At 44.6% G+C, this 23,351-nt stretch overlaps 1 protein-coding gene across 1 annotated transcript; it reads right to left on the reverse strand.

Annotated features, from left to right (window-relative positions):
- Nucleotides 1-5,711: 5,711 nt before the first annotated feature.
- LOC144146440 (anticoagulant protein rhipilin-2-like) lies at nucleotides 5,712-16,634 on the reverse strand. Its single transcript, XM_077678395.1, has 5 exons — nucleotides 16,223-16,634; nucleotides 12,408-12,621; nucleotides 11,462-11,511; nucleotides 6,320-6,502; nucleotides 5,712-5,731 (listed from the first exon to the last, which is right to left on the reverse strand). The coding sequence occupies exons 1-5, from the start codon at nucleotides 16,275-16,277 to the stop codon at nucleotides 5,712-5,714; spliced, it is 522 nt and encodes a 173-aa protein (XP_077534521.1). The 5' UTR covers nucleotides 16,278-16,634.
- Nucleotides 16,635-23,351: the final 6,717 nt, after the last annotated feature.

Genomic DNA, 23,351 nt, shown 5'->3' on the forward strand with positions numbered 1-23,351 from the left:
TGCCGATCTCAAATATCCACTATTGCAGAAAAGCTTTCGCAAGTTGGTGTTCCGCGGTGGTCCCCTAGTTGTGGAATTTTTTTGGTCGGCCATAAGTGAACGACAGTGTGAAATGGGCTTAGCGTCCACTGTTACAACAGTACCGTCCACCTCACCGAGTAACGATCGTTTCGACACCTGTAGTAGCGTCTGTAGGGCAACAACTTCGCCCACCAACAGGCTCGTGAACAGGCCCATACACCCGAGGTCATTGCAGCCCCAAAGCCGCGCGTCATTTCTCAGGACATTATTCGATTTTACCGGACCCGCAGACAAACATTTCCGTGCCGTCACCCATACCTCCCCAAAATTCAGGAAATAACACTCCGACAGTTACAAGCAAGGACGTACGTACACCCAGTTCGAATGAATTTGCTTCCCACACGGCACCCGGCTATATGCAACTTTTGTCCACAGCTAAATACCCTCCAGCATACAATTCTGGAATGCGCTCACAACCCAGCCCCGCCACTCTTCGACTCGTTTTTTTTCTGAGCTGTGGGAGACACCGTTGACCATCTGTGAACCGGAGGGCCAGACTCTCGTGGTTACACGGGCCAAGACGGCTACGGCAGCGCATGGATTTCCGGACTAGGGTTCCACTCTCACTTTCCGGCGCATTAAAATTTTTACTCTCTGTCTCTACTGTTACTATTGAGTTGCACGTGTCATGTCGCTCACAAAAATCGCTTCATGTGGTTCCCACACACACCGCAAGATCAGAAGTAGCCCGACAGCAGAAAAAATCCGGAACCACGTGGTAAAAAGAATAAAGTTAGAGGCGGCAACTGAAAACGTACAACGTTCGGTGCTAGCACACGTGTTTTCGCCTAAAGCGCAGTTTAATTTAAAATTTTTATTTTTATCGTAGTTTATTTTTGTATTTTTTCACTGTTAATCATCCTGGTGCAGCTACTAAACTTCTTATCGTAGTTTATTATTTTATTTTTTCACTGTTAATCATCCTGGTGCAGCTACTAAACTTCACCGTTGCTCGGTGCTGAACAAAGCTTCTTTCGCCGTTTGACTGATTGATTGATTGATTGATTGACTGATTGATTGATTGATTGATTGATTGATTGATTGATTGATTGATTGATTGATTGATTGATTGATTGATTGATTGCTGGGGTTTAACGCGCCGACGCTACGCAGGCGATTACGCGCCATAATGGAGGGCTCCGGATTAAATTTGACCATCTGGGCATCTTTAACGTGCGCCAAAATTTCAAACACACGGTTGTTTTCGCTTTTCGCTTTCCTCAGAAAAGCAGCGTCCTTGTACTCTGCACCACAACGTCTTAGCCACTGAGTCACCGCGGCGGGTCCAGGCACAATCAAGAGTCCGCCCAGATTAACGTCTCAGGGGCTATGGTGCTCAGTGGCTATGGTGTCATCTAGAGATCGCGGTCCGCCAACGCGGTTCTTACAGTTGCTGATAAGGAATCGCCATAACATTCCAACTTTCGAACTTCATCATCTCCGGCCGAAGCAACGCAGCTCCCGGTACGCGCAGCCTGTCGCGGCTAATAGAGAGTTTTAGCTGAGTCCTTCAATGCCTTTCTGGTCATGAAACTTCACCGTCACGCTATGGGAGAGCTTCGCAAGGTGCCCAGGAAGGCCGCGCCGCGGCGCTGGTGTTGATCGTAGGGCAGCCGGGGGCGTGGTCAGAGCATGTTTGGCAGGGAACGGACCACGGAGTAAGATAAAACAGACGCTCGCCGCCTTATCAGCAGTGCGCTTTCGCTTTACGTGTCGTGGGCCGCTCAAATGGACATATCATTTTGTGAGTGGCGAAAAAATTTGGTGCGAACGGTCATGCTGCTACTGCGTTCCTGTTTGCCGGTCTGGCTACAGACCAGCGGCGGCTGCCCAATGCCCTCCGATCTGCGGTGGCGCCCCTCGCGGTAGCCTTTGTCCCCGTACGAAACTTGGCCGGGAGTTTCATGACCAGAGAAGCATTGAAGGACTCTAGTATTAGCTAACCGTTTTCGACGGTCCGCTCCGGTATCGGCGGCACGCTCAGCGCAACCGGAGCCAATGCTGTTCGCGGACAAATGCGCCACGCATGCGCAATGGCGTTTCCCCTTGCTATAGGAGCGGAGTGGACCGTGAAAGACGGTCAGCTAAATCTCGCTATTAGCTATCGAAGCCATTACGGAGAGTGGACATTTTGAAGACGTCCGAAAGAATTTGTTTGTGGGCATTTTGCCGGTAGCGGCAGGTTCGACACAAACGCAATTTAGTTCGGTGGTAAGCAAGCAGCGGGTGTCCCTTCATGAAGCGAAAGGGCTTAACTTGTCATCCAAGGGGTTGTTCGACATGTTCACTCATTTGCGCGCGTTTTAAAAGGCGAGTTCGCATACAACGAACTACTGATATGACGATCACTTTTCGCGGCACTTTAGAGCTCGTTATAAGCGGGCTAGACTGTATGTGGACCATATGGTAGCATACGGAGCTCCATGAACCTCGATCCTCCATCGGGCTACTGCGCGTGATATATACACAGAGCTACATTGTTCCCATACTGATGCAGATTGGGCCTGTGAGGTCGTTGATGTCTGATCAGCAATTAAAATTATTTTTACAGTGGATATAAATGTGACCTAAGTTATATAGTATATAACTAGTGAGGGCCTTTAGGGGTATTTTTGAATAAATAAATAAATAAATAAATAAATAAATATGTATTTATTTACTGCCATAATGATATGCCGAAATATGCATTAAATATGTACATGCATACATGTGCAACTGAAACCTCTGATACCCTTCCTCGAATCTGCCCTTGCATGCATCATGTATTGTCTGTACGAATTGCTCCACAAACAAATCGGTGTCCGCGGGCCCCTCAGGTTCGCGAGGGCCTTTCAGGCGTCCTCTAAGCCCTTCCCGAAACTCTTCCCTCTGTTGTTCCCCCATTTCGCCACACCTTGCTTGCTATGGAAAAAGGTGATTTCAATGCAAGACTCGCCGCTTAGCCCATACACTCCAGCCCGCTTTTTAAAAAACACATCGGGAACCGAAATTCGTTACATCCGTTTTTCGCTATATCTGAATATTAAAATATATGCACACAAATGGTATTGGGAAATGAGAATTTGTTCAATATAGCCGGGATTTTGTTAAAACATGGTTCGCTGTAAGTGGGTTATATTGTATTTTAAGGTTGTCCTTCGTACAACCCGACAGCTATGCCGAAAAGCGAGATACACAAAAGGCGGTATATAGGTTTGGGGACTTTTAGCTGCAAGAGCGAGGGCATCACAACATGACAGATATCAGCATTAACGTCAGGCACAAAAGACAGGTATTGAATAATTATGTGGGCGACTTTAGCTGAAAGTGCAAATTCTTGGACAGTTTAACACGAATCAACAACATTTATCATGGGTTGCTCAATCACTCTTGCCAGACGGAAAGCGGTCTCCGCCTTATTTATGGTTGAGAACCACGGGTCTATATGATATTGTTACGTCCGGGATTCGTTTATTTGCAGAACGTTGGCTCTTCAGGCGGAGGGAAAACTGGTGCGCAGATTGCCCAAACCGTCGATAATTCTTCTCTATTTCGAACGTCCCCGTTCTTCTTCTTCAGCTTGGAGGATCGAGTTACGAGATTAGCCAAACTACATTTCACGTGCGTGACAATATGAACTTCATGAATTTCCATTTTTAACGTTACGATCACATTACGTCCACCATTGAGGTAGTAACTACTGCAGAGGGTCACCGTCTCCGATAAACACCGGGACTTTGTTAAGTATTGTGCTAAACTCTATCTCTCTCGTTTGCTCTCTCTCTCTATCTCTCACAATCACACACACACACACGCACACATGCCACTCACACGCGCACGTACACACACGCACACGCACACACACACACGCACAGGCACACGAACACGCAAGCACGTGCGCACACAAGTGCACAGACCGATTCTCCAGTGTTATTTAATGTGCTGTTCCTACCTATTCAACCTAATGTACAAACGTACGTTTATGCAGATGATATTGCCTTGTTCTCTTCATCGCAGGATATTCATTCCTGGTTTCATTCTCTTCAGTGTTATCTGAACGCCATGGAATTATGGCTGGACACTGCGAAATTTTCGGTAAATATTAATAAGTGTGTTGCTCTCGCACTCCTCTTTACAGACCCAATATCGATTTTGTTTACCTATCATCAACAATCCCTTCGGCAGGTTGATTCACTAAAATACCTTGAAGTCATATATGACAGTAAATTGAATTGGCGCCGTCAAATTGAGCACATTGCAGCGAAAGGCTCCCTCGCTGTCGCTCTTTTGAGTGGTCGTAGTCACAAGCGAACAGGTCTGAGTGCAGATACGCTCTTGATGATTTACAGCATGTATGTTCATCCAGTCCTAGAATTTGGGTGCGTTTTTTTTTCGCTGGCTCTGTGACCTATAAGCTCTCACCTTTGGTGAAACTTGAACGTCAAGCATTGCGGTGCTGCTTAAGCCTGCCCGGTTACGTCCCGATTCGGGTGTGTACTTAGAAGCAGGAGTCCCAACGCTGAACTCCAGGTTCAAATACCTAACAGTCAATGCATACGCACAGTTCCTTGAGTCCCCGATGGCCAGACCACAAGCTGTTTTCTTCCAGCATGCGATGTCGTTTTTTGGTTCCTATTGGTCTCGGCTCCGGCGCCCACAGGTCATTTTTGCCAATTAGTTGCTTACTTCACGAAACACCCCCCAGCTTTCAGTTCCCGCCTTGCAGTTGCCATCCACCATAGTAAGGATTTCGTTTGATAATATTTTCCCGAAAAATGCTAAGTTTCTCCCGCCTAACATCATCAATAACATTCTCCTGGCTCACCAGTCCGAATACCCATCCCACGTGGTAATTGCAACTGACGCCTCGAAAAAAGACGAGAAGATTGGGGTGGGTATTTTCTCTCCGGCATTGAAGTGGTCTTTTTCATTGCGATTACCAGATTTACTCCCCATTTTTTATGCAGAATTTGTCGCCCTTCTCCTTGCAATCCTGAAACTTCATTCGGCTAATTCTTTGGTGATGTCCCTCACCGACTCCCTGTCCTTGTGCATGGCTCTTTCCTCAGAAACTTTACGTTCTATTCTTAAAACTTTTTATTCCTGCATCCCCATTCACGTGCGGGAGATTCGACTCGTTCGGCTGCCCGGCCACTGTGGGTTAACCCCCAATGAAACCGCTAACATATTAGCTAAAACAGCTGTGGCTTTGCCTATAGTAAAGGTCCCTCCCCCATTTTCTTCAGTGTTATTGGCACGTTATCGCCTATACCTGTTGAATCAAGATGCCTCTGGTCACGGTCTGAACACTTCTCCTGAACAACACCTCAGGTACCACTGGAAGAGAAGTATCTGCTAAACTCACTTGTGTGAAGTACCGCTGACTTCTTTTCACTGTGGTGTACCTCCACTTAATCGGTATCTAGATTGGGGAAATCTGACAACCTCCCCTTTGGGCCACTTTTACCAAGAAATTGAATCCGAAGAACATTTCTTTCTTTTTACCCGCCGATTTTCTAACCATCGGAGAAGGCTTTTGGAAATTCCCTTGCAACGTCTTGGACTGCCTTTGACTGTACCGGTGCTTTTGTCGTTTGGGCGGACTAGGCTGGGCCGATGCCATAGGGAAGTGTGCAACGCCATCCACTCCTTCATTTCGGAGACAGCTCATCTGCAGTGATAAAACACTCCGATTAGGTTGACTTTTACCTAGTTTTCCTACTCTTCTCTCCGTTGTTTTTCGTGTTTTTTCTCTTTCTCTTCAAATGAGATCAAATTGTTTCTTCTGCTCCAATATTTTGCATTGCAAGATTGATCACAATGGAAAAAGAACTCTTCTTGGCCAATCCCCTCAGTGGGTATGCGCCATTTATTGGGCCACCACCACCACCACCGCCACCATTGATTCAAACTTAGTTTTCTTAATTTTACGAGTTTGATCTTTAACCACCTATTAACGTGTTTTCTGGCTCTCATGGCATTATTACTTCGTCGACTTTGACTGAACTACGTAGCCTAGCAAAGCTATAGTGCTTGATCGCCCAGATTCGTTTCTCTACGTGATTTTGACGCCCCACAAGCTACTGACGCGATTTTACAAGGTTCAGCATCAAGCGCTCTAGCGTTGAAACAAAATGCCGGCCTGGCAGGTGGGTGTAGCTAAGCGTCAACAATGAATATTATGCAGAGTACGGTGAACGAATCACTTTGCATTGATAAAGCGGTGTAAGGTGACGTTGACTACTTTAAGAATACTTACGTGGATTGCACTTTTCAACGCAGTATCGCATCGCAGGGAAATACTTGTCTCCGTTTCTAACTCTGATCGGCTCGCAGCGGTGAGAGGTCGAGTTGAGGAAGAAGCGCGTAATGCCTCCGCTTTCAGTGGCTGGGTTGAAGGTTACGTTGCAATCAGGCAGCTGCTCCAGCCATTTAGCAAGTACTGAAAGTGAGGAACATCACAGACACTGTATTTATCTAAGTTTCCCGTTTTACCGCGAAGTTTCTTATGGCTAGGTGTTCCGGTATTATTCGTGTCCGTCAGCAAATCTGGAGTGGCAAAAAAATTCCTGTTGCAAAGCTAACTTTTTTAGGAATGCTCAGCAGAAAATGGCTGTAACTATCCTTTTGTTAGGGCGCTTCTAAAAACAATTATATGACAATTCGTCGCTAACACGACTGTACCATTGATCCGAGTTTCATGCCACCTGTTATAGTAATTCAGGGAGAAGTTGTAAACGTAATGCATTCCATACCTGGTTTTCTACTCGAGGGAACCGGGCAGTCGCATACTTGTCCCCTTTGAATAAAACTATAGTCTTTCCAAGTTTTATTACGCAACCGTCAATTTATAATTCCTGCCATTTCTGAATGATGGGAAAAATACAGGCATCTGTATTCTGTAACCCTCTGTGGAATTCCTATTTTAGGCAGCTTTAGCGTAACCCAACTTCACACAGTGAAATCACTCCTTATTGTTTTGGTGGAAGGAAAAGTTTTTTGACTCAACAGAGCTGCGCTGAAAGTAGTCGTAACCCCCCTCTCCACTCCGCTTTCGAAGTAGGACTGCTAACATAGTTGGACATGGCACTTAGCAAAAAATTTGCAAAGCAGTTAGCTGAGAAACCACAACATTCTCTCTCGTGCACTTCCAACTCAAGAGATAACCTCTTGAATCGCCAATACGAGGAGCGCGAAAACATATCCAAAATGCAGTAGCTAGTTTCGGTGCCCAAAAATTTCATGTCGGGTCAGATATGTTGCTTTCTTACCACAATGCAAGTTTCTGTATTGCTCATTACTGGCTATAAGAACCAGGCCTTCCGTGTACTTAAGTCGTGGAATCTGCTATTCTACCAGCTGCCCAATAAAAAGAGAGGAGAAAAGCGCACGGAAAGGCCGAGAAGTCATCCAGGCTTAGAGCCTTGATTGCTACTCGGAACTTGGAAAGGGGTGGTCACGGGATGAAAGACAGGGCCGGTGAAAAAGAGGGGATAGGAGTGGGGCCCCGCACACACTTTAGTCCCTTTGTGGGCACTATAGTCTTTCATCCAATCGTGTGTCCTTCATGAAACGCAGAAGGCCTTTGTTGCTTTCTGTGAAGTTGATTGTAGGGGTCGATGTCCTAGAATAGTCTGTACTTTGAGCGGTTGATTGGACAATCGGCTGAGCTCAGCGGCCAAAACGCGTCTTTCCGATGAATACAGGGGGCAATAACTAAGCACATGTTCGATGGTCTCTTCAACCTCACAGGTGTTCCACAGGGCACTACTGGCCATCCCGATGAGGAAGGAGTGGGCTTTCGTGAAGGCCACTCTCAACCACAGCCTACAAAGTAAAGTAGACTGTGATCGAGAAAGCCCACACGGAAGAGGGCGCTTACTCGTGTATTGGGTATGCGGCAGTGAAAGGACCATCTTGGTTCCGCTTGCCCAATACAATAGGAACATTAAGCCAAGTTCCATTTTATTCTTTTCGAATCACTTTTGATTTGTCTTAATATAAACCATCGCGACAGGCGTACTTTCGGCTCTAACCCCTGTGGACGTACGCAAGTTCAGTGTCGCATCCTCCACCCTCCCTCCACCCCCAACCCCCAACCAAGAAACATGCATATTTCTGAATGATGGGAAAAATACAGGCATCTTTATTCTGTAACCCTTCAAATTTTCGGTTGAACAACCCCACAAAGTCCGCTTTAATGCCATCTTGTTCGTTAGTATGTCAACACAACTTTTGCCCATTTTGCAGAAAGCTCCCTAAAATCTAGAAAAGACATATGGTGGGAGGGGGGGGGGGGTTGTCCTGAACTGAAGAACATTTAAATGCACCGTGTTAATGCAACAAAATGTTGTTCTAAAAGCTGTCATGGCAGACGATGATTCTTTACTTCTGTCACCAATTCATTTCTCGCAGTTGGCTCGTACTGCAAATATGACGTTAACTTCTGTCAGCTCTGTACGAATTCTCCTTTTGGTTGCCCCCCCCCCCCCCCCCTTTGTATTAAGATTACGTTACTAAGCCCTTTTGCGTCGCAGCTTTAGAATCGTCCTTGATATCACAGTACATTCAATGACGCTGACCACATATGCGTTGCCCGTCTGGTTCGGCCCTGCTGCCACGATTGCCAAGAAATTTTTTCGCCTTTTTACGTTTTGAACTTCTATACGTTATTCTTAATCTATGGTACCCTCCACTTCCTCCGAAGTAAGCAATTCTTTACCCGCCTTTCCTAACGTACTAGAAATGACGCCTTGTACCTGGATTTGGTGCTGTATCCTACACGTGTGGTTGCATTTCTTTAGCAGTTGTTCTCAACGTTACACATTGTTCCACAATTTTTTCCGACGTACCTTTGTCATCACGTATTTCTCATACTCATCATTCACTTTGACTTTTAATTTCCGCCTGTACTAGTTTTTAAGCCTAGAGGTATCTTAATCGCTCCTACCCTAATTATAAAACGCTTCCAACCCTCCCTTCCCCCAAGCAATCCCAATTTTATGCTTCTCTGCGCTCTCTATTTGCCTGTTTTCCGCGGTTTTATAACCACCATAGTTTCCTTGTTTCCCCAGATTCCTTGTTTCCGTTTCCCTGAAGCGGTTCACCTATGGTGCTTAGAAGAACTTCTAACTACCCCTTCCTCCAAGCCTACCTTGTGCCTTGTTTAACGAGACAGGAGGAAACTATGTTTATTATATATAAAGACACGACATTCAGTGTTGCAAAATGCACACATCATTTATTTTGTTTTATGAAGGTACAATTGCTTTTTAATATATACATAACACGAGTGTAAAACAGAATAAATCGAACATAATAATCGATGCAATGATGTTTGATGTGGTAGTTCCAAAGTTGCACAAAAAAGTTTTGTTTTGTATTCCCGAATACGATTCGCAAACCATGCCACTTCGAAGCATAAAAAAAGTATGACTGTTTTGGAATTTAAACCCCCGACTTTGATTGAGCAAGCTTGATCATAAGGCGCCCACTGCGCTACGACAGAAGGGGCGATGGGATGGAAATAACCTGTATACTACATTGGAATCCACGCTTTGTGTCACGTCCATGTTTTCGATCTGATTTCACGGATTCCTGGCTGGTTAACTGAACATTTCTTTAATAAGAGTTTCAAATTGAGGTTCTCTGAAGCCCCCCCTGTAGCTGATCTCCAGGAACAGCACTGTTCCGGGTAGGACTGCGATTTCACCCAGCCGGAATAGTGACCGCCGTACTTTTGTTTTACGCTTTACACTAAAACCTTCGGCCGATATTGATTCCTTATTTCCTAATAAAGTTTCCGTAACTCGTCTTCTGCCCTAAACTGGCGCTGCTGGTCGCACGTGAATATGCAGTTTGCAACTCCGTAAAATGAATTGGATCGCCAAAGCGAACGGCCGAAGCGTCGTAAGCCGAACTACGAATCGCATTAGCGCTAGTGTTGAGTTGTATGAACTTCTTAGATCTTAGTATGTTTATAACACTCTACTAACTAACAGAACAGAGCCGCATTCGTTACGACACGGATGTTGTCGAGGTGCAGCTGGTTTCGCTTCTCAATCGATTCCGTACGATCGCTGGGCCGATGGGTATTGACAGCGTCTTCGGTCAGGGAGCCAGTCACACCATGCGGACTTTCGATCGGACGACGTGTTCGTGTGGTCGTTGGTGTCGCGTGACAAGGTGCTCTGAAAGAGCACGAAAGAACACGAAAGCGTTAAGCGTTCTGCAGGAAGCGCAAATTGACGCCGCCGAGACCCGTCGACGCTGAGCTGACTACGCTTCTCTTCGCCGGAACTGCGAGAAAAAGGCGTCCAATTGGAAGATTTCTGCTTCGTGACGCACGTGGGAGAATCGATGCGTACATGCCGGAAGATGGCGGGGCCCAAAAAGACGCAGGAAAGGGTTGGAACGCCGTACTTTGCAACGAAACTTCGCAACTTACCACATAAACATGTTGTGCTTAGAACAGATGACGTGACCACCAACCGTAACAACTTCGTTAGTTCATTTACTGTGCCAAACGCCTTTCAGAACCCCTTTAAGGTTCTGCTCTTACCAGAGGTCTAACACAAGGGAGTCATATTGAAATCTGCGCAACCGTTCTAATCCGCTGAGTGGGCAGTCATATCTCCTGCCATATCCACTCGCGTTGTTTTTATAACCTCAGTATACTTTGCTGTACACTCGATGAAGTGTTTATTTTGCCGCCTCACCTCATTTCTTATCCAGAGGGAGGCTAATCTTACCCATGTTACCTTTCCTTCAGCTCTGAGGGTAATTTTTTAGAGCTCCTTGCTTCTAATGCTACCCCCCCCCCTCGTTCTCCAATCCATTTCACCTGATGAGCACGTCCACGCTACCACCTTTCCTAGACAAAGCCGTATGCATGTACTGACAGCTGGCTTCGGTCATAGATGGATGGCTTCGGACAGCGTCGTCCTGTCATTTTTTCCCCCTAGCGCCTGTGTTCTTACGCTGTTGTTCGAAGATGTTCAACCAATACCAACTCCCCCAAATGTCGATCCTTCTGCGGCTTCTAGGGTTATCACAGCTGAAATTAAAAAAGGCCATACACCCCAACTCCCTCCTCCTGCCATTGTATAAGAATGTCTATCCACATATTTTGATTTATTCTGCTACTCTGTATGTTAATAACAGTAAAATGTGGATTGTTTTTCACTTAGATTACTTAGCTACCTTCGACTTGAAACTTCAGCTTGGGTTCGGGCAAACCCTCGCCCGACTTTGCCTAGGACCACTACTCATTGCACGGAATGCCTGTTGAACTGCAGCACCGTCTAAGTTATTGAAAAATAACTATTGGCTCCTCGCGAAGCGCCATTCGCTACACCTTTTTTTGGCAGATTGAAGATAAACAGCACCGTAAAAAACTTACCCTGACCAAGCCTCGCTGGGTTGATTGGATAAGTTTTCGTGCTGCTCCTTCTGCAAGACACCAAATCCACAATTATGCTTTTGAAGAAGAGGTAACAACTTTCGATAACAGTTGGCTGTCCCCCGAATACTAGCATTTCCAACTCATTTGAGATACACTGACCCCATTAGTTCCTGCATATATCTAGGCATTTATCTGAACAGTACGCAATGAACACGCGGGGCGTCCTCTCCGGAAATTTCAGATCGTAACAGCTGCTGGCTGGGGCAATGAAATTTCAGTATACGAATAAAGTCGCAATTTTGTAACAAAAAAAGTATCAATCTGGCTGTACTTCAGTACGCGTCGCAATTTTGCAACAAAAAAAGTATCACGCTGGCTGTACTTCAGTACGCGCATTTTACAATTTTAAAACATTGATTACCTCAGTACCGCTTGCATGTAGAGGTTGTTCTAAGCAAAAAGGATGTAGTTTTGCGTCGTTCCGTGTGTATTTACGAATCATAAGAACGCTTGCTTGTCACTGGGTTAACATTCGTGCGTTTATTTTGAACAATTAACTGTTATTAGCGATTTATTCTACGAGTGAACGCATGCGCCCACTGCGTACCTATTTTCGTTTCCTCTCAACTGAACATGAAACTGCAGAGGCTGGCGCCGCGCAAGGAATGCCGGGTAAACAGCAAGCCCTGGCTAAAACCCAAATTACCTTACGGGATACTAGTCCAAATTCAGCCGGTAAAAAGTACGCTTGAAAACTTAATAGTTCTATTCCTTCCGGTTCGTTGTAACAACATTTGATCAATGATTTTGGGCACCACTTTTTTTCCTTTTAGGCTTTTTAAGCCAGTCTTCCCACACACATCGTAGTGTCTCCACGCATAAACCGTATTTGAACGATGTACAAGTGTATGATTAAGAGAAAAAATAGAGAAAGAGCACTTACAAACAGTGGTTCATACAGTCTTCAATCGAGGGGAAATTGTTCCTGTTTCCACCGCAACCTTTGTGTTCAAACATCTCGCAGCGGTTTGTGCCGCTGTTGTAGTAGTAATTGCGTGCATAGCAGGTCATATTGACAGCGTCATCGCACCACCAGCCGACCGGCCGATCGTTGAAGCCCCGCTTTGGCTCACACGTTTTCTGTGAGGCCAAGCAATCTGGAAGAGACGCAGGGTCATTGTAGACATAAGAGAAAATATCGACTGAACACGAAGAGTTTACCCGCAACTCTTATCGGAAGATTAATTTTTATTTACAGAATAATTAATTCCCTTCGTAATGGTCAATCATCTACCATTAGTTTTCGCAAAACTTGCTCCTTACACCATCACATTTTCAAGCTACCAGGCTCTTTTAAGTGCGAATGCACTTCTTAAGCGAGCCTGAAGCGTCCGCCGCCGTCCGCATAGCAACAGCTGCGGGTGCGCGCGCTCCTCGTCTTCCTTGGCAACGGGGGGAGATGGGCGCGCGCTGCCTGGCCGCTGACATGGCACATACCCACGTGGGGGATTGGCCAGGAATCTCCTCGTCTTCCTTGGCAACGGGGGGAGATGGGCGCGCGCTGCCTGGCCGCTGACATGGCACATACCCACGTGGGGGATTGGCCAGGAATCGGGCGTGAGAAGGGCTAATGCACCCGCTTAAAGGAGTACTGACACGAACTTTCAAAACTGAGATCCGCTCTAGCAATCAAGTACAACGAGAACACAAATAGGTGTCTGTGAATAAATGCATCTTTCTTTCTTTGTAGTTGTGTGTGTGTGTGTGATCTCTCTTTCGCGAACATTACCGAACCGCGCAAATTCAACTCGTGCATTCGCACTTTCACATTCTTCCCCTCGGGGAAATGCGGGAAATATTTTTTGTGGATGGTATCTCTCAGAAAAAAAGATGAAATATATTAGCTTTAACTATAAGCAACCATAATGCTGAATACTCTTCTCTGGGGCACCAAGATCTTCCTACGCGTACGAAAGCTGCTCGTTGGTCCTGGTCTCTCGCACTTATGCTTGCATTCATTGTACGTCCCTTATTGTGTATAAGTGCAAACTTGAAAGCTCTTATTGATCGTGTCTCCTTGGGGTTTGTTGCACCAGGGCCGCACAGAAATTACATCGGAGCGGCAACTTCTGTTAGTACAACGGGGAAAGTGTTGTGAATCAAAAAGAAAATTAGAATAGACATGGTTACCGGAACAACCGAGCTAGGGCTGTGAGGCAGGTTGAGAGAGAGATGAACTGAAAAAGAAGACGAAGGAGGAGTTTGCCAGACTGACTGGTTCGGACGTGTGATTAGAAGGGCTGTGTTTGCGTTTTATGCGCACTCGTTAATGGTTGCTGTATCAATATATATATATGCTCTATAATATTGGAATATTACTGCCATATAAAAACATAAGTACTATATACACAGCAAGCAGTTTACAGAGCACCCATGTGATCTTTCAGCCGTTGCCCTTTCAATGTACCTGGTCCAATCATGTGGTTCATTAGGACAACCATTGTACCTTTTAATGAATTCAGAATTTGGTAGCGAGCTGCTTTTAAGGTTGGAGCTAAACTTTGCAATAAGTACTTAGTTCTTTCTCTTGATTAACTGTTTCGCCATAGCTCCCATATCACACGCTGGCCCCTCTGCTGCGCTACTTGACCTTCTGCTTTAATCAAACCAGGAGGGTATTTTGTCCAGGAAGAATTGTCTTTGACTCCAAGAATACTAAATAATCCCAATTTTAGTGCAGAGAAAATCGCAGCGTCAGCGGCGAATGAAGAACAGATCTAACCTAACACTATGTGATTGAGGTCACTTGCAATGTACGAACGCTCACCGTGATCATTTCATGACAAATTTTCCTGAAATATTTTACCCTTTTGTCGACACTGCAGTGTAAAAAAATAGAACGCATGCTTCATTGGACAAGTATGCTCACCCAATTTTTGTAAAAAACGGCCAACTTTGCAACAGGCTTAAAACACTTCTAGACATGTCAACAAAACAGAAACGTCAATACAGAATCCCCAAGTTAAACGAAATAGCTAGTGGTTGGGTTAGGTACAACAACACTAAGAAACAACTGCTATGCTGGGAATCTTTCAGTCTTAAACACTTTTTGTTTTCAACTTCCGCACTCAGTATGCCACAAAACAACGCTAGGTAATCCTGTACATACCATGATGCTGAAAAAAATATTGGAGATAAAACTACCGTTGCCGCAATAGAAAGAATCAAAATACGGCACACAAGAAAAAGCACGAACAATTAAATTTGGTATATTTGAATTAAAGCTGCAAGAATTCTGTTTTTTAAATTACGTCACACATGAATCTAGAAATACTCAATATCCAGTCAGCCACAAAATTTTGGTAATGTAGATAAACCGCTTCTGCGGAAGAACGTCCACGGAGGGCAAGGGAAGAGGTTCTCGTAGAGGAAAAGCTTGTACATCTACAATATGTACAGAGAAACAAGTACTTCGCAGCCATCTTGATTCATCGCCTATTCGTATTCGTCTTCCTCACTGTATGCGTCTGTTAAGCTCGGTACCTGCTTTGTCCTCGTCCTCATCGAAGTTCTAATCATTTCCAATATTAAATTAAAAATGCACTATCACTGTTTACGGAATTGTCAAACGTCAAGGCCTACTCAATCGACCTGTAAAAATAATCGGAAAATAACATCAAGGGCAAAACTTAAGCTAAAGTCAGAACTACTGAAAATAATCACATTCAAAAAAGTGATGGCATTGTAACTAAAATAAATAAAGCCATTCTAAATTCTAAAACGCATTGTCCAGTTGCACGCCAAGGCAATACGGTCAACCAAAATGAAGGTTAATACGAAGGTGACCGCCTGTGTAGTTTCGCCTGTTTCATGTTTACAAGTTGGTGCTTCTGTTTAAAATGCTTGTGTGAAGCAAGGCTGTCGGACATTATTAAGTCTAACAGCCTCAATTTTTGTCCTTTCAGCTAGCATGCGGATACGCTCCTCCGAAATCTTGTCACCTCTCTCAGTTTGCGATATCACAAGTCACCGCTTTCAAACCTACTTGGCTCAACGAAGCGACAATGATTTCGGCTTGATCAGCTGTTTCTTAGTGTAAATGTGAGTATACTGATATAAACTGCTGTTACATTCCAATAAAAATTAAAAACCTAGTCGTATAACAGCATGCGGGCAACTCCACATTCATCGTAATCTGAGCAACCTGCCGACACCTATCTGTTACACGAATTTAAAAAAAAAAGATAGCGTGTAGCCACACTTCAAAACAAACGTTGATTTTAGCCCCATTTTCATTTGAAAATCTCAAGACCACATCATCTCAAAATATTCTTCAAAACAAGGTATCACCCAAAAAGAACATCTAGAAACATTTTCTGAGTGTATCCCCCAAAGTAACATCTTCTAAAATTTTCTGAAAACGTAAACCCTTCATCTCATGGTGTAAGGATGCTCAATTGAAAGCAAATTTTAAGCAACCCTCTACAATTACCACCTGTTCTGTCAGCTCCAGCCCGCTTTGACTGCCCGACCCACAATGGTTTTCTTTGGCTCTACTGAGGTAGCACGTATGGAGTCGGAGGCTTTCCTAAAGATAGAGGCACCTTTTCCCTCTTCTCGCAGAGTGGGCAAATTCATACATTTGTTTAAAGCTCAGAATATCACCACTTCAATCCCAGAATACCAACCTTCACAGCTATTGCCATGTACATACAACCCCGCAGCAACCTACGTATACTTATCGTCACGTCAACTTACCGCACAAAGTAGCGAGTGTCGTAAAAAATGCGAAGACTAGAACCAAGCAACTCATGCCGCCTGCCTCTTTCCGTCAAGTTTTCCAGTGCATGCAAAGGAAGATGTAAGAGCAATCAGGACAATTTTTATGGCCGTATGTGGATGCTCAACCAAATATGTTCACCCCAGCCCCTGCTCTTTGATGTGGCCCTTGTTCGCGTAGGTGGAGGCAGTTTCGTCACCTCACGCAGTATTACCTTTTGCCGCGAAACAGAGCTGAAATAATTCTCCTGAAGCACAAGAAACATGTGAGCGGTGCATTATAAGGTCACTAGACAAATAGCCCTTGACAGCAGGTCTGTTCAATGATCCAGGGTGCGCCGAGAGCAAGAAAAAAACCGTGCATGTTAGACGCGTAATTGCGGTAAAAGCGTCTTCCTAAGGGCAGCGAAAAAAAGAGAAACTTTTTAGAGTGGCATTTGCCCTGCAAAACAGGACAACATCTGGCACAAAGAACAAAAGTTTTTTTTGACTGCTTAAGCGACATGCGAGATAACTTTCAGTGTTGACACCAGAAAGGTTATTCTCAGATTATGTAACAGCTACGCCCACAACTACGTTCGCAACAATATTGTAACTTGGTGTCAACTAACTTGTAAGAATAAAGAACGTGCGTTACGTTTTCACCTCTTTTCGGAGAATTTTGAAGATTTACCATACTGGCACACAGAAATTCCTAAACGACAGCGTTTTTATTTGCTTGTAGTGAGCAAATATTTCAATAGCCACATCACATAACACCACAAAAAATGACGTAAAAAATATTTTATGCTTTATGGGTTACGTATAGCTTGATCTTGGCTTCCTTCATACCATATGTGCAACATTTATGCAACGTTTACTGGTGGGCCCCCATTGAAACTTATATTGCGCAGCCCCGTCTTTATCGTTTGCACTCGATACACGTGAAACGCGACAAACACCTGCTCCGTCTATAGGCTGTAAATAGACCGCTTGTTTGTCAATACTGAAATGTCAGTTAAAATGTATATCCTGGTCATCTACCGCTCTACATTTCATTGGAAGCATGGATGCAGGTAACGAAAAAAATATTTCTTAACATTACGCGAGTACGTGGTAATTTGTAATGTCAGCAAAAAATTCAAACGAAGGATGGTTGAGAAGAAAACAGGACACATGGCTGCTGGCGACTTATATTGCTCCGGCATAGCGCATGTATGTACGCCGACACATGGCACAACTTCCATAAATACAGAAAAATGACTGCCCCTGAGCGATCAGTTCGCAGACTGGTGTAGAAATCCCTTCCATTATCCTGTTATTAATACAGGCGCTGTAATAACGCACTTATTACCTTGCTTGTCTATGAAACCACTATCTCCTGCGTACTCCTTGCGATCACCCTTCATTTTACGTTTTCTGAGATTTCTAATAACGCCAAAGATGTCCACATTGTTGTAATCATCAGAAAAATCACCATCAGCCTATTTTCGTTCACTGCATGACGAAGGCCTCTTTCACAGACCTGCCAGCGTTTTTATGACGCATTCTCCAATTTTATTATATTGTACACAGTTTCCTTTCCCTGAGTAGACTTTCATGTCCTCTTTTAATTGCCACTTGGTCTTGGTGGTCAGTGTTCTGCTCAGTGATTTATCTATTCTCTCCGCTCAATAATAAACTCTCCCTCCATCTTCGCAGCTATACTTTCATGTCCTAATTTAGATTACCATGCCTTGCACCTCATTTAGTGCCTAAATTTACGATGCTCGTTTTTATACCTACGCGTTACTCCTATCATTCTTTTCCGCACGCGTCATTCTGCGGACCTTTCTTTCGATATTTTTAGTAATCTTGAACCTTGTGCCCCCAAAGGTCGTGCAGTTACATAGGCGGCAGACGTAGCTGAGAGTGCTTTTGCGAATGCACACACAGAATCTGCGAGTAACTGCTGGATTGTGGTTTGGCCAATTACTGACAACTTGCTGAAGATGACATTTACTTCAACATCATTTTCTATTTGTTCGTTCATCTCGTCGGTACTACACTATAAAGGCGGAAGTTCAAGCTTTGTGCGTGTCTGTTTCACATTACTCTCGATTTCTTGATGTATATGCCTGCCTTTCCCCAATGGCAATACCCCTAGCATGGTCCCTAATCTTTCGTTTTGTCTTTTTTTCTGGCTCCCTCCACGAGACGATATAGTCCGCGAAGCTGCAGTGGCTGAAAAATGTTAGTTGTTCATGACGTAATTGGGTAAGTTGGTGCCTCTTATGCTGATGCCTTTTATTATACACAACTTCTTACTTATTAATGTAGGCTTACTGTGCAATTTCATTCTGTATCTATGTCCTCTAAGAACCTATTTAAATCACGTTGTCTTGTCTCTGTTTCCCTGACAAGGGCTCGGGGAGGGGGGGGGTCCCCTCATTCAAGCCCTCTTATTTTATTATTTTCTTAAAAAGAACAAATGCTAAAGAGGACAAATGCTCATAAAGAGGACAAATGCTACGTTTTCGTTCAGCTTCGCTACCTTCAAGTCTTACGCGTTAGTGCGAGCCATTTCGTTTTTTTTTTCAGGGGATGTTATACACCGCCATGAAAGGAAATCTACAAATAAAGGCAGCCTGCGTGAAAACATCATTTGATTTCCATTTCCTTGTCTAATCATTTAGTTTGTGTTTACATAATAATGCATCGATATGGAGTGTGCACGGCGTCATCGAAAAAAAGCCGAAATGCGGAGGAGACAGAGGGAGAAATGCACCACTCAGAAAATTTGGGGGTGTTTCTTCACACCAAAATACCCGTCCTAGCCCCACCCCTGGCCGAGACCTGCCGACGTGACCAGCCGGGACCTAACGAGACGATGACGATGATCCCCTTGCCAAGTTCTCCAGCCTGACTCCAATGGCTTTAGACACTCCTCCGTTGCATCGGTAAGCATCGCTGTTCTGCGACCACTACTAACCGAGCTCTCCATCGTCATCCGTGGCGGTAAGAACTTTTCCACTCTTTATTCTGCTCTCGCCACATCTTAACCGCGCTTACTCATTCATTGCGCCCTCGACCGGGACGATCGACTTCAACGGTGGAGGGGGCTATGCCACAAGAAATTGAAATGTGTCGCGTAGCGGTATGTTCTGAGATCAACGAGGAAAAAAATTAGCAGTGGCTTAGCTCGGCTATGCCAGAATATACGCAGCGTAAGTTATGTTTCAGCTGGTTATTTGTAGCTTTCCTGGTTGTCCAAGATTAGCTTGATTATCATGCTTCCTGCTGCTTCAATGAAACACACACGGTATACGCATTATGTGACACATGTTCATTTATCAAGTGTCTCCGGCGTAGCGTCACCAATTACGCCACAGTTATTCTGGTTCCACTGGCGCACACTGGTGTTGCTTCGACGCACGAGCCATCGGTTCCACACCCGGCCACCCCTGGCATGATCATAAAATGGACCAGGCCGCCACGTGCCCGCTTGCGCACCACGGCTCTCCAGGAGCCACGCGAAACTGCTCAACCTCGGCGAGTGTTGCTAACGCTACAAAAGAACCTTTCTGAGGGGCACAGCCAACACGGGCCGCTTGAAAATATGGCCGCCTGAAAATATATCGTCTCATCTCATCAATGAATCCCTTCACCAACCATGGTTCTGGCGCCACATAACGATACCTAATTATCTTGAAGGTTTGTGCATACTTAAACCAGGAAGCTTGACCTCTCGTGGCCCACTGCCAGTGCTCAGAGGATATGAGACAACAATCAGCTGATTTAGATGAAAAGCAGAAAGGGGAATATAGCGTAGGACAGCCACATCCTTTATCGTACGGAAATAATTCGTACTTGCCGCTGATAGCAGCTCTGACATTTTAAAAAAATTCTGTATCACAGAAGCTTTATCTTCTTTGCTCACGACACGTCATCAGAAGTAGCGGCTCCCCAGTCACTTTTCGCTAATTTTTTCATGACGTCACAGAATCTTCTTTGTGCGATTGGCGGCCAGCGACCTAAGCCACAACCAAGAAATCTGACTGGGCGATTGTAGTGCGGCTGCTAGTTTTGCCATCACGACATGGAGGGGATGCCGCGAACAGTCAATCAAAAGGCGTTGGTCCGAGCTGAACCACACGTGCACGCAAACTAAGTTTTACGTATGAATTCCTTTCTTCCACTGTAATCAAATAACTCCCACAGCTTGCTCTATTGCTGAATTCCCCTGAAACATTTTTTTTATAATAGCGTATTGGTGCAGAGGAGCTGTTAATGCATTTTTCGTATTTCGAAAGGAAGGTTCGAACAATGCAAGTTTTTTCGCACACTTAATCAGCTCTAGTCGCATTCAAAGGCCGGAACTTAAATTTCCGAACTTATTGCAAACGTTCACGGTGAAAGAACACCAGAAAATGAGGAAGCAGTAATTGTATTCTCTGAATAATTGTTCGTAGAGCGTTGCACCGCTTCTATTTTGCGGTTGTGGAGAACGATGGTAGCACGGCTCGATGCGCTTCTTTGCTTTGCTAGAGGGCGGCAGTGCACTAAGCTATTCATGTACATCATGCCTACGAGTACTTAGTACTGGCTACACTGGTCAGTACTAATTTTGACTTGTGCAACATTTCGGCCGCTGTCTAGAACTGGCTTTTAATAAGTCAGTCAGTGCCATCTCAGCCCCGAGAGACATTTTTTAACTTTTTTTCACTTTTTCAAATTTTACGCTACAGGGACGTGTTATGTGCGGGTGTGACCTAATATGCTCCCCCACTAAAACATAGTGACCTTCGTGTCATCCGAACATTGTTAACAATCTGGTGATGCGATCAAACGAAACTAGCTTCCCCACTACAATCGCCCAGTCACATGTCTTAGCGGTGGCCACCAATTGCACAAACAAGATTCTGTGACGTCATGGAGAAATTGCCCAATGATTACTGGGGGGGGGGGGGGTCGCCACTACTGCATCTGTTTTCCGTAATATCCTCGAAACTTCTCTGAAGTTTGCGATAAAATTGGTATCATTGTTATTGGGACAAAGCAGTCATTTTAATGAAGCAAAGTTGTATTTTGTCTTCATGGCCCCTTAAATACGTCACGTGAGGTGATGAGGGAGGAAGGGTGTGGACGCGCAGCCACGCCTCTGGTGTTCACAGTTGATATTCCCGTTATGCGGGTGGGAGATTTCCACATGGGCGTCTGACTTCCCGACACGACATGACTCCTGTCCTTCGTAGTGAAATGGTTTGTCTTGGTGTGTTACACGGACCGTAAAATGCCAACGGCGTGGAACGGAACCGGACAACTCCATGTTTGTCCGCTAGAATAAAATGAAGTCCTTCCAAGCTTTATTCAGCTAGGGCGTATGTTTTATCTAAAATTAAAAAAAAAAAGCGTCTTGTTTTGTGCACTCCTCCCGCTGGGCCCAGCTTCCTTGGGAATCCTTCTTCACAGATTGGAAGCGCATTGTATTTTTTTATTATTTTAGCATCGTTTTCCTTAACACATTCCCCGCGACTGATGTCTCGTGGTCTTTTTGGGATGATGCTTTGGCAGATGTCCCTTGACATGAGATTTCTTAATGCCTCTTACAAAATTGTTAAACGAAATGAGTGTCGCTTTGAGTGCATTGCTCAATTTTTACCACGCATTCGGTTGACTCTGCTAGATTTTGAAAAAGGTCGACAGCTATCTCACCTGTAATTAAGAGGAAACATTTCTTGATTGCATTAAGTTGGTTTTTTATGTACGTCAGGAGAATAGTTTATTTTGAACCCTGAAGTAGGAAACGATAAGACCCGCAAGCACAACGCAAGGAAGCCTCGTAGCAGCTTCCTACCTATTTTAAATCAAATAGCGATTACTGAACCATAATTCTGCTTTGTTGCTATGTCCTATAAATCTCACTATTACAATTTATTTTTGGAGCAAGTTGCCAAATTTTACCATTGTTTCAACGGGTCCCAGAACGTTAGAATCATCACGACTAATCACAATTAGCACGGAAATATTTGCGCAGATTGGGTTTACCCAAAACGTGTGAGGAAGAGGTTTAAAACTAGCAGTGAAGACACAAAGACGGATAGAGCCACCACAGGATGGCCCTGACACTCGACACGAAGTTTATTCTAATGAACGCACATGTTTTAATAGAGTTTGCTGGACCTCATTTGGCGCGGCATAACAACACAATCGGTAGAAGTCACCTCACGTTGAATACTACAAGCCTTCAACATGTGCAAGGCTGCCACTGAATCTTAGCTGCATATCGATGCATGATCGAGGTGTCAAGCTGCAAACTTGTCAAGCTGCAAAAGTGGCTTTTACCCGAGGAACTACCCACTTGTGGAAAATAAACTAAAACTGAAACTGAAACTGTATCATTCTTTTTTCGTCCAGGCAACCAGAACATAACTGCGTTTTGTAACGGTGCGTCAAATGCGAGTACGCATTGCTTTTACAAGCCCTGCTGCGTTTACTTTTTTTTATATTATACATTGACATCTGCGTTCAATGAATGAGCGACGGCGTGTTATGGGCAAACATTAAACTCCAAGCTCGCCACGCTGTGTGCTACATTGCAGACCTGACCCTTACAATTGTTTCTTTTAATGAGCAGCATTCTTTGCCGAGTACCCCACAGCCGAGACCGCGTAACGCCCTGCATTGCATTCATACAGAGAATGGGTGGAAGTAACAAATTTAATAGTTATAATAGCGTAAATGAAAATACCTGGTCGAAGGGAATTTTGAAGAAACAAGGTACAAACAACTAATTAAAGTAAAAGCTTTGCGAACAAAATTAAAAGTACGCGTCTTATAAATCTCCTCCAAAAACTGAATATTAAACTTAAAACGCCAAAGAATGTTGCAGATTAGATTTTCTTAAAAAACGTTTATAAATTTATGGGCTAAGTGAGACCACCAGCGGTGGGTGGACGTCCTTCTCCTGTATTCCACGCTATGCTGTAATGGCCCGACTGGGCGCCACAAAAAAATCCTGATATGCAAACTGGCCGCTTCGCAGCATGGTCTCCCAGTGCTCAAGAGTGTATGGCTCCAACAATGACCAGAACTGCCACGGACCCGCATTGTGTGAACATTGGAGATAAGAATAAAAGATAGAGAAAAT

This window comes from Haemaphysalis longicornis, unplaced genomic scaffold, assembly GCF_048455015.1.
Source record: "Haemaphysalis longicornis isolate Haplotype H1 unplaced genomic scaffold, Haemaphysalis longicornis Haplotype H1 scaffold_7, whole genome shotgun sequence".
Taxonomy (NCBI): Eukaryota; Metazoa; Arthropoda; class Arachnida; order Ixodida; family Ixodidae; genus Haemaphysalis; species Haemaphysalis longicornis.

Coding starts and splice junctions, on each gene's coding strand:
- LOC144146440 (XM_077678395.1), bottom strand. CDS start 16,277: ATGAGTTGCTTGGTTCTAGTCTTCGCATTTTTTACGACACTCGCTACT. Junction 12,622..16,222: donor GACACTCGCTACTTTGTGCG/GTAAGTTGACGT, acceptor CGTCTCTTCCAG/ATTGCTTGGCCTCACAGAAA. Junction 11,512..12,407: donor GACTGTATGAACCACTGTTT/GTAAGTGCTCTT, acceptor GGTGTCTTGCAG/AAGGAGCAGCACGAAAACTT.